We start from the raw sequence: 12854 nt of genomic DNA, 5'->3' as shown, positions 1-12854 counted from the left end.
TTCATATTTTTTGGGGGAATTTTATATAAATAATGGAAAATTTCGGAATCACCTCTCATCAAAATAAAAGTAAATTTATGATTCACATCCATAAGATAGAATTTCTGCTTCACCGATCATTAAATAAAGGAATAAAAATGATTCACCTTTCGTTAGGTATTTAAGCAAATTTAAAAAAATGAATAGTTTTAATTGTCACATCACTATTAAAGTATATATTCGTCCGGCGTTGAAGGACTGATAACAAAAGCATAAAATTTTTGCGTTCATGGTATTGTACGCTTTATTGAATCCTTCTTCTAGAATTATTTGCTCTTTCTCACATTTGTCTTACATAATATATGAGAAATTTATTCCTTAATAAAAAAAATTATAATATATATATTAATAGGGCAAATTTTCCTAAAACAGATCGTTGTAAACAGCCACTAAACGTTTGACTGTACCTCTGACTCCATTACAAGCAGATTTGCCATGAGATATGGCACAGAAATGCTACTCAGCTTTTATTCCAAAATTATTTTCATGGTAGCAAAAATTGATTACATTTTAGCGATTCTTATATTGTGAAGCTACTCCATCTGAAACGTAGAAAAATTTTTAGGGCGACTTTGTTCTTTTTTATGTAGCGGACTAAATGATAGATTGCGATATTATTACGTAGCTTAAATGATTTAAATAATTAAATGTCATAATATATCACAAAAGAATGAATTGCAACTTGCGTTATATTCCAGTGAAATTTTTTACTTTATCTTGAACTACAAAGACAAAATTAATGAGATGTAATAGGTGCACTGAATGCAATGCACTTTGTGATAATACACGGGAACTCTGAATTATTTTTAAAAAACTAGGTATAGAAGGAGCATAATGCTCAAATAAGCTATTATATTTATGAAATATTTTCAAACAAGCTTTTATGCACTCGTGGATAGGGAAGGAGGCTTTAGCTCCCACTGCCCCTCAGTTTATTGGTACATTTAATAGAAATTCAAAATATTTTAATATAAAAAGTGAAAATTTCAATTTTTAGTAAAAAAAATGCATATTCCGGAAGAGTCGATAGCGTCGCTAGGGTTTCACATCATATAAAGGTATCTAAATAAAAGGCAAAAAAAATTTCGAAACCCAACTCCCCTAGTTTCTTAAAAACTAGCCATAAACGTAAACTAAAAGTTAAAAACTCAAATTGGCTACAAAATTTTTTTTCGATACAATTGCGGATCGTTATTTTTCACAGCTCTGTATCTAGGAAACCAGATTTGCTAGGGGAGCTAAAATAATCGGCTTTCTTATTTTTTTACGGATATTTCCAGCGTTTTTTAACAATTTTAAAAGGGGTCGGCAGAAAATGGGCTAATTTTGATCAATTTAACATCCTATATATGTCCATTTTCCCCATAATAGCTAAGGGGAAAACGTCGCTAAGGCATTGAAGGTGCTGTGACAAATTATATTTTCACACTATTGACTACTTTTACTTATTCTAAAAACAACATTAAAAAAATTGAATACCACACATATAAAGATTATGTTGAAGAAATCTCTTTACGGGGATAAAACACTCTTATACAAGCCATATGGAACTTTAAAAATTCATACTTATCATCTCACCAATCAGAATAGTAATACAATTGTAACTAGTTCTAAAATAAAATTTCGGATCGGACTAGGATCTTTGAAAGAAATTATCGGATCGAGTCGACCGTACAAATTTTTTAAATTTTTTCTCGGATCGCGGATTACAGGCTTCTAAAATATAGTATCAAAAGCTTATGCGATAGCGATATATATTTTTAAAGGTATCATTAATTTTAAACTTTATATGCGGAAAAAGGTAGAAGGAATATAGTTTAACAGCTTAAAAACATATAGATAACTATGATTATGACATAATATATGATCTATGTAATTTTTTCTAATGTTTAGTTTTTTCTTAAAATTTGCATTAACACATTTTTATATAATAAATAGATAAAAAAATGGGAAATTTTACGGTTAATGATATGTGACGTTATACTATTTACTAAACAACGACCAACAATTATTAAAATGCAATAAGACCCACTTATTTTTTAATAAGGCTGTGTAGATATTAGATATCGGATAGGCAACGATATTTAGCGTTTTCCGAAAATATCGGATCGGGCCGATATCTGTAAAAACCGATCCGATCTTTTTGCTTTTCTTTGTGCTATTACACACTTGGAAATAAAAAAGGTCAAACGTAAATTTCATAAAAATTAAGCGTTTTTGGGAGTGTGTTTTTTAATTATTTTTTATATATAAATTATTAAAATTAAAAATTTAAAAAATAAATATACCTATTATTATTTTTTATAAGTTTTTAAGATTCTTTCACACATCTTAATAGAAGAAGATATTTCCAAGATAGAAAATTAAGGTTTTATTGATTAAACGAATGAAAAATTTTAGTCTATATATTACGATAAAAGTATTAGGAAAACGCAAGACTATACCTAACCATATTTTTCCATAGGGGGTGTTCTATCCCCTAACCTCCTCGTATATTGTACTAGTTGTAAAGTAACATTCAAAATAACGCCGTCGATATGTCACCCATTACTATTTTTGGAGAGTAACGACGTTTCTTTTTTTTAATATGGAAGAACTTAGATATAATACAAAATCATGATATATGAATAAATTCAAAGGAAGGAAAATGCTGTTACCATAGCTAATTTCTTATTTCTATTAGTTTATCTTAGATGACAAGATCTGCCAGATTTGACAGGTATTCAATAAAAATGATTAAATTTTCTCAATAACTATTGTTAACTTGGGATATTGTCCAAAATTATATTATGTTATTTTATATATTATCTTTTCCAATTTAAATATTAATTTAATTTTAAATGAGTTATTTTAATTCTAATAAATATAATCAATTAAAAATTATTAATTACTAAAAAAAAATATATAATTATACAAATTTTATGAAGAATTAATTAAATTTTTAGAAGGTAAAAATAATTCCTTGAGTATTTTTAACGAATCACCACAATAAAATATATTTTTTTATTCCATCATAAGTCCAGTTGAACGTGTTTTTAGCACAGCTAAAACTGTGTTAAGTGATAAAAGTTCCTGTTTAATGATTAAAATAATAAAAAGCAATTGTTAAAAATAAATAAAAGAATGGTTAGAAAATACATTTTAATATAATTATTATAAATTTTAAATTTTTATACATATGATAGCTATATTTTTCAGTCATGATATTGTATTTTATAGCCATTTATACAAATGATCTTGAAGAAATAAATATTAAAATCTGCTATATTATTTTATTTTAAAAGTAACGACGTTAATTTTTTGAGGGTAACTAATGACGTTACTTTTCCTATTTTAAAGTAACGGCGTTATAATAAATAATGTTTAAATGACTGTTTAATACCTACCTGAGACAAGCCTAAATTAAAAATAATAAAAAATAGTATATTAAAAGAAAGATTTTTCTTTTTACCGAATTTTATTAACCGCGAAAGCTCCGAAAATATGGTCATATATTTGTAGTGTTCGTTTTGCGCATTTGTATTGGTTGTTTAAATGTTGGGCTAAGAAATCTCCTTGACTATATATTTAGAGAAAAATATTAAATAGTAAAGATCTAACATGAAATATATAAATTAATGTAGCGCTTTTTCCTATATGCTGAACAACTTAGAATAAAATGATAATGATTACAATGATAGCATGATCTTATCATATTATTATTATCTTGGCATATTAGCAATAATTGTGGGGCAAACAAATATAAAAATTAATGCAAATAATATGGCTAAAATAAAGATGGCGCTACATATTAATATATTAATGAAATATAAATTTTTTAAAAAATTTCAATAAGACAATAATATATTTTTGATAATATAAAATATTATTTAGATTGAAAAAAAAAATTAATACGCCATCTTTATTTTTATTGATTTACGTTAATTTTTCTGTTTTCCACGCAAATTATTAAAAGCTTTAAAAATCATTTATTAGTTAATAAACAGAGAGGAATAACTTTAGAAAATTGTAATATAAAAATTTAGTTCAAGCTTTTTACTAAACAAAAGATGAAATTTCCATTTTGGTTTTCCCCCCAAATTATCAATCTTTAGATAATTATGAGTATTAAAATTAATATTCATATTAATTTAGTTTTAATTAATAACTATTTAAGTATGAAAGAAGTAGACTTATTTTCTTAATTAATCCTTAATATCTCAAGGAATATAGAAGCTAGCAAGATAATTTGGTTTCTGTTCTAACTTTAGCATATATAATCTTTATAAAAATAATTATCGGAAATGAAAGAGTCGGCCGGCACAATTCATGGTGAAAAATTTGAGGTAACACGTCAAAATTTACTCCTATACCCCCAAAATATATCTACCCCAATGTCCCACTGAAGGATATAAAATATTTCTTACACCATGTCCCCTGAAAAATATATGGGGACAAATGCTACCCCACCCATCAGATCCTTTGAAATTTTTAATGGCCTCATTTTTTAGGGATTAATGGCGTCAAGGGAGTTATGAATTTGAGGAATTTATGACTCCTATAAATAAATACCCCTAGAGAGTATCAGTTTCATGATTTACTGGGAGGTAGAGGGCATGCTTTAACAATTTAATACAAACAGAACATTCAAATATAAGGAATAATGTTAAAATGATAATATCGTCGTCAAATTACAAAAAAAATTATCCGTTCACAATAAATATGAAAGCCGAAATAAATGTGATTTAAAATTTATTCAGTCATAAACGTAGGTTGCTATCAGAGGAAGGGAATATGTATACTTGAAAAATTATGTTGACAAGCTGGTCCTATTAAAGTAAAAAGAAAATTTTGAAGTTAGATGTTAAATTAAATGGCATATAGAGTTGGAAGGCAATTACTGAAAAATCATTTTAATTTACTTGAAATAAACAAGTGAATGGTGATCTATAAAACCATTTTTTTAATACAAATGTATGATAATCGACTAAATTTAGTCAACTAACAGACTAACTAATAGTTATAGTCGAAATATTTGACTAAAAACTTTAGCCATTAAATTTGCGATTAGTCGACTACGACTAAAATTATTAATTTCATTTGTTTTTTATTATATTTATTATAGTACAGTTTAAAAAATATTCATAATTTTCTATTAATAAAATAATAATTTTAAAAAATATACAAAATATTAAATTTAGTGCTAGCCAGGCGCTAAAAATAAACAAATTCAAAAATAAAATAAATAAAATAATAAGCAAATCTACGAAAGTGTCCAACTCGACCATCTCAGATGTTCCTAAAATTTGGTATACAAGTTAATAAAGTGTTGTGATTGATGAATCCAAAATATTATCCCCTTAACTCTACTAGAACCGGAGATATAGGGTCTCAAAGTGGCTATTCTTGGTCATTTTTTGAAAAAAATTATTTTTTAAAATTGAGTTAATTTTAATATTAGATGCACTATCATGGCTCATTTTATAGCCCTAAGTAAACTCTTCCACGTATTTAAAATAAAAATTTTTAATTTATAAATTTTTTTAAAATTGCGTTCAAAAATTGGTAATAAATTTTTTTAAATGTTAGTATAAATTTTTTTTTTCTAAATTTCAGATATTTTGTAAAGAGTACCAAGAACTGTTCATATAAAAATTTTAAGAGTGGTAAAAGAAAAGTTAGGTAGGAAAAATGCTTAAAATAAAAATACCGCTAGATAGCTTTAATTTAATAGTTTGAAACTTAATTTTTTAAAATATTAATCAATCAACCTTTTTTTATATTCATTGATACAATATTTGTTGAATAAAATCGCATTTTGGCACAAAAATAAAATTTCCGCCAGATAACGCAAATAATTTAAAATAACTAAAAACCTCATTTTTTTAAAATATGTCAGTAGATGTTTTTATTTATTCGATAATATTTATTGAATTAATTCATAGTAAAATTCTTATAGCATAGAAGCTTAGTTATATTGATTAAATTAAATTTGTATATGGCCATTTCGGATTCTTCACGAGTTAAATTATAAGTTCTTCCTGTAATGATCAAAAGGTTGACGACAGTTAGAATATCATTTTTCGAAAGAATATGAATTTCAGGTATTGAAGGATAATAAAGGAATTAGAAGGTCTATTATGGTGTAAAAATATTACCTTTACCTCATCAGCACTAATAATCGCTAGAATATAGGATATCATTCATTATCATAAAATCATGTTACATATCCTTTTATATCATTGGTTGATATCTCGCCTATTCGATTTTGAATGTGGTGTGGTTTGAACAACACTGAAATATTTTTTAGTAATTATTTTATAAGCTAACAGGATAAACTGCATAAATTTTTTGAGTTCCAGGAGTGAAAAGAGCTTTTGAAAACTAATCCTTTAAAAATTCTTTCTCCTCGTGGTATTCTTCATATAAGAAAAATGAATATTTTTTATATTTTCCTTGGCGAATTTGAAGAAATCACTTTTATTTGATTTTCATAAGGTTGTTGTTAACTGGCCCGTGCAGCCAAGCGTTTCGCAGTCCCCCTATTCCATCGCAAGCACTTTCCCATGCGCAAATAGCAAAGAAATGTCATTCTGATGGGATATAGAAGTCTACTTGATGATAACACAAATTTATAAAATTTTTCCTGTTTTTATATTGGGCGGTGGACCCATCTGAATAATAATAAATGTATTTAGACTCTGATAAAAAGTAATTTATTAAAAAGTTTATTAATTTTTTTTAAATAAATGAAGTAAGCAGGTATTATGTTCCAGCGACTCGGATATCGCAATCAAACTTATATGATTCAATGAATTATTAACTTTGTTATATATTACAAAGGGATCTAGAGTGACCTGAGAAGTGGCCCAGTGGTAACTCTGTACTTCATCATGAAGTATGAAAGAGTAATTTTCAGAAAAATCACATATTACCAAATAATGATCTTGCTTTAAATTGTTTTTAAGATTCTGGTGGAATTTGTTTTGCTCTTCACTAATAAAAGCATGGCGCATCAAAATAAATATTTTTTCAAATAAGTAAATAAGAAATTCGTCAGCTATTTGCGTTAATGTCTCAAGACTTGTTTTATCTACAAATATCTTTATATTTATAATAAAGTTAAGCAGCATGAAACAAAGATATAATCGCCAATATTGATTTTGACAAATTCGGTCATCCAGCAATTTACTTTGCGTAATCCCTTCTTTGATAAATGTTTTTAAAGGATTTTTACATATCAATATCATGATATTCAAATTTAAATATATTAATTAATTAAAAATCGATAAATTTCTGTACAAATTGGTAACTGGAATTGATAAATTTATTGGGAAAATGAATCGATAAATCGAAATTTAAATCATAATTAGCTATTTTTTAAAAATTACCTGCGCTATCTACCGGAAATTTTAATTTTATGCCAAAATGAGATTTTATTTAACATATATTATATTATGGAATATAAAAAAAGGTAAATTGCCTTATATTTTCAAAAATTAAGTTTTAGGCTATTTAAAATTATTAACGCCATCTAGCGGTATTTTTATTTTAATTATTTTTTCTACTTAATTTTTTTTTGCCATTTTGAAAATTTTTATATTACAAAATATCTGAAATTTGGAAAAAAAAATTTATACTAACATTTAAAAAAATTAATTACAAATATTTAACCGCAATTTTAAAAAATTTTATAAATTTAAAATTAATTTTATTCAAAATACTTGGAAGAGTTTACTTAGGACAAAATGAGCCATGATAGATATATATAGTCATCTAATATTAAGGTTATCCCAATTTTAAAAAAATCATTTTTTTCGAAAAATGACCAAGCTAAGCCACTTTGTGACCCTATATCTCCGGTTCTAGTAGAGGTAAGGGGCTAATATTTTTCAATTAAAACACTTCATTAACTTATATACTACATTTTAGCAAAATCTGAGTAGTTGGGTTGTAAAGTGATTGATTTGATATGGAATGACCCGAAATTAATCGACCCGCTAAAGTTTTTAGTCGATTTGCTTGACTACGACTAATCAACACTAAAAATGTAGATCAGGTCAAATAAATTTAGCTAAAATGAAAGTGAAACAACCATATGTTTAAATTCCTCTCCCTCGACAAATATTGCAGATATAAATCCTGAAATCTCTATTTCCCAACCTCATAGGATTTTCCAAATGGGGAGAAGAGATCCATCAATATCTCTTATTAAAAAAAATTGAATTCAAATAATTTTCCCCAAAATCTGAACTCGAACCCAAGATTTTGAAGGAAAAAGAAAGACTCCAGTTTACAAATACGAATTAAATTTGTAAAAATTATCATATTTATTTAGTTTTTGTAGCAAAAAACTAAAAAGAAATTATTTGTATAATAGGCATTAGAGATCTACATAGGCCCGACCAGTATCCGGCCCGAGTCCGGCGGGCCTAATTCTATTAAAAATAATCGGGTTCTGGCCGGGTCGTGCCTAATATTTTTAAAAAAAATTCGGGCCGGGTCGGGTAGGATTTTGGAAATTTTTTTAAATATATCGAAATTTATCAATTTTATATAGAATTTTTTATGTAAAATAAAAATTTTAGATTTTATTTATTTGAAACTAAACGCCATATAACAATGTCTTTTATTTTGAGTAATTATAAAAATTAATCTATATATTTAAATAAATTCGGGCTGGGCAGGTAAATTTTTCAAAAAAAATTTCGGATTCAGGCCGGGCCAGCAAATCTATTTAAAAAAATTTTGGATTGGGGCCGGTCCGGCAAAACTTTTTTAAAAATAATTTTGGGCTGGGCCGGACTTGAAAAATTAGGCTCGATGCAGATCACTAATAGGCATTATAGGTCTAAATTATCATTTTGTTTATAGTTGAGTTAGCATTGATCATAGTTCCATTAAATTTTATTAATCATTTTTTTTATTCACAAATATTTTAATTGACTTTGATAAATATTTTTTTAGTTTATATTAATTCTATGAAATAGGTATATAAATATAATTCAAGGCAAGAATAATGTGAATAACACAAAGTAATTATATTTTTTAAAATTATATGAAAATAAGTGTAATTTGTATTAGGGCTATGCTGATATAAAAAATATCAGATCTGGCCAATATTTTAAAAAAACGATTCAGTGTAAACATAATTGATAATAATAAATTAATAAAAAGGAACCAAAATACAATTTACTTGTAATGTTTAAAAAAATTATATAAATTTTTTTAATATCACCTACCACAAGAAAAGGATTTTAAAATACAAGTCACATTAGCTTTTTTATTAACCAGCTCAATTTCGCATGATTTTTAAAAACGGCTGACTCACGATTTCAAAAATTAATTACCCGAGGTTGAAGAGAGAAAATTTTGGATATCTACTGGCTAAATTTTAAAGCTCGGATAATATTCTAACCCATAATTTAGCCATTAGCCATCTAACACTAAAAGCATTGTCCACATCTAAAATGAGATGATTCATTTTTAAACAACAAAAAATTTAAAAAAAATACACTTAATCATTCGTGAAAGTAATTGGTTTTTTTATATAGAAAATATTCTATTTTTTCATGACAATAATTTAGAAATAGATGGTAAATAAAAATCATTATAGATATCATATTGGTTATTATCAGATCAGTTTTATAATATTGGAAAATAAATATAAAAAATTTGTGGATCAGCACAGCCCTAGTTTGAATCTATACAACAATATTATATACTAACCTTTTCCAAATTATATCTAATGAGAGTACCATGTTGTACATTAAAAGCTCCCATTCAGGAGTTGGTTTTATGTTGATTTTAGAGAGATTTGAAATTTTAAGAGACACTGTAAAATATAATTCAATCATCTGGTCAAAACAAATTATAAGGGCTGTATTATTTTTTTGATTTTTTTGGCACATGATTTCATAGTCCTTAAAAAGAGAAGTAAGTATGAGCAGACTAATCAACCATTTATAAAGATTATTGCAAAATGATTGGTTAATTTTTTTGGTAAGTTGTATCACATTATGTATAATGTATCTGAATATATATTAAAATTTATATGTGTTTTACATAATTATTTTTTTTACTTTAGAGTTTTTGCAGAGATATCCTGAGCATATTGATCAATATGTAAGATTATAACTATATAAAAATGAACTATGGCTTTTACATAGTAATTTGGCTGATATTTATAACTATATATTGAAAACTTAGTTTGATAAAAGATATTATCTCCCACATATATTGAGTATGATTTAAAAGGCAGTGTATGAACATTAAATATGATTTCAGCATTGGCAGATATAAATATCCAGTTAAAAGTCTTAAGTAAGTGCTTAAAAAATTCAGTAGATACTAAAAACTCTCCAAAATTTTCTAAGCATACTGATATCAAATTAAGAATATTTATAAATTTAAAATCGACAAAAAATGTATTATGGTGATCACATTTGTCAAACAGATCTTCAATCCTCACCCATTCAGGTGACTTCTTGATATAACCATGAATTAAAGGCCATATAACAAAAAATCCTTGATCACCAACAATATTTAACCATAAATATATTATGCTGTTAACTAAAATATATTTCCATGAGTCAGATAAAATATTTAGATAAATATATATAATACCTCTATAAAGAGTTGGTTGCATATATTGTATATTAGACAATTTTTGATAAAAACTTAAAAAAAATTTAATGTGCATTTGAATTTTTGAGTAAATTGTGATATTCAAATTTGACTCTTGGCTTTGTTGCTGTATTGTATACAAATTGGTAACATATAGTCTATAAAATTTTATAATTAATTTTAAAATATAATTTTCACCTCAATAAAGTTTGAATTTTTCCATTTTTTTGATATAATATGGTATGAGCATTTTTAAAATCCATCAGAGTCATATTATCACAGAATGATTCAAATATATTAATTATGTCATTAAACAATAATTCAATATCTTCTATAAATTGTGACAATAAGTTGTATATAAACTCTATAATATCATAATTCACAAATTTAAAGGATTGTGATATATATTCGAGGTTACATAACATAAATTTAATTATGTTAAGTTTAATTTCATAATTATTTTTTCCAACATATGACTCATCTTTATATATTTCTGACAATAATAAATGAATATGTTTTGATGAATCTAAATTCCACCCGATTATTAGGTCTAAGATATCACTCATGTATAAATTTATATTTTCACCATTAACTTTTATTAAAGAATTGATAATATGTGATGAAGTAATGAATATATTTTCTGATTGTGTGTCACTATATAACTTTAATAGATTTTCATTTATGAATATTTGGTCAAATATAATTATGATAGTATTATTATTAATGTAATAATTATAATCAACAATTTGGGAAAGAGTAGAGAGTATAACAATTTTCTTTTCGTCATTTGAATTTGAACTTAGTTTATTAAACATCCATTTAAGATATAAATTTGATGGATAATCCTTATAAGGTTCAAAATTTTTATTATGTATCTCGATCTTTAATCCAAACAGACTTAATAGGCATATTATTTGTTTGCGAAATTCTAATCCTTGTTTTTCAAAGAACATATCAGATAGAAGTTTTAAAATATGTGAGGAATATTGATAAACTAAATCATTATGTTCATTTATAAAAATAATTTTTAATGACTCAATATGATCATTTTTTTGAAAATTTTCATCTAAATTTAGTCCGTTTAGTATAGTATAAATAGAACTTTGGTCAAAACCTATATATTTGTTCAAAAATTTAAAAAAACAATTATAAAAATATAATCAAAAATATGTAATAATAAATATTAGAATATTAAAAACATATTACTTAATTTTAAAGCTCGATTATTTTGATATAAATTATGAAATTTCTTCTTCATTTCTGAAATTATTCTGAAGCTTCCATAATAGAGAACACTAGATAACGTCAAATATTGAAATCTGTCAAAGATGAGAGAAGTCAAGAAAGTTGACAACATTAAAAATTGTTGATTAGTTGCTGATCAATTAATCCTTCAACATTCCGGTGAGAAAAATGACGTTAGTACTATGGTGGGGTTTAATAGACCCCAATTTCAAATGTATATATCTCCTTTTGTATTTAATATTTTGGTTTAATATTTGGATATAAGATAGAACAAACCTTAAACTTGATAAAATATTTATTTATTTTAATTTATTATGCTTAGATTATTTTCAGGAGCTTCTCAACTTTAATTCCCACATATTGCATCTCGACGAACACTCCCCTTGTCAAAACCTTGTACAACCTATAACAGAACAAGAAATAATCACATGCCTCAAACATATGAAAAACAACAAAGCTAGGGGTCCAGACGATATTCCAATAGAAAGCCTTAAAGCACTAGGAGATGATGGAATACATCTCCTCACAAATCTGTACAATAAAATACTTGGAAATGAAGAGGTCCCCCAAAAATGGAGGCAGAGCTATCTAGTTCCTATCTTCAAAAATAAAGGGGATCCACACAATTGTCAAAATTACAGGGGCATAAAACTAATGTCACACTGTCTAAAACTATACGAAAAAATAATAGAAAAAAGATTAAGAGATATAATCGAAATAGGAGAGACACAGTTTGGCTTTATGCCTGGAAGATCAACAACCGATGCTATCCATGCAATTAGGCAAATGAGTGAAAAATACAGGGAAAAGAACAAAAAGCTAGACATGGTCTTTCTCGATCTAGAAAAGGCCTTCGATAGAATCCCAAGAAAACTTATCTGGTGGGCGCTACGCCACAAAAAAGTTCCCGAAAAATATATAAGAATAATAGAGGATATGTATATGGGACATACAACAATGGTCCG

General features: G+C 26.0%; 1 protein-coding gene across 1 annotated transcript in view; it reads right to left on the bottom strand.

Annotated features, from left to right (window-relative positions):
* LOC135926818 (uncharacterized) overlaps positions 1-11938 on the bottom strand; it is a 74664-nt gene extending 62726 nt beyond the window's left edge. The window contains exons 1-6 of the mRNA XM_065462748.1: positions 11851-11938; positions 10843-11758; positions 10645-10771; positions 10101-10590; positions 9748-10050; positions 3491-3598 (exon numbers count right to left, since the gene is read on the bottom strand). Of these exons, the coding sequence (XP_065318820.1) occupies positions 3491-3598; positions 9748-10050; positions 10101-10590; positions 10645-10720 (977 nt within the window). The 5' untranslated portion in view covers positions 10721-10771; positions 10843-11758; positions 11851-11938. The remainder of the gene's footprint in view (positions 1-3490; positions 3599-9747; positions 10051-10100; positions 10591-10644; positions 10772-10842; positions 11759-11850) is intronic.
* Positions 11939-12854: the final 916 nt, after the last annotated feature.

The sequence above is a fragment of the Gordionus sp. m RMFG-2023 genome, chromosome 3 (assembly GCF_954871325.1).
Source record: "Gordionus sp. m RMFG-2023 chromosome 3, tfGorSpeb1-WG-v2, whole genome shotgun sequence".
Classification (NCBI taxonomy): domain Eukaryota; kingdom Metazoa; phylum Nematomorpha; class Gordioida; order Chordodea; family Parachordodidae; genus Gordionus; species Gordionus sp. m RMFG-2023.
This window is presented reverse-complemented; position numbering and strand designations above follow the sequence as displayed.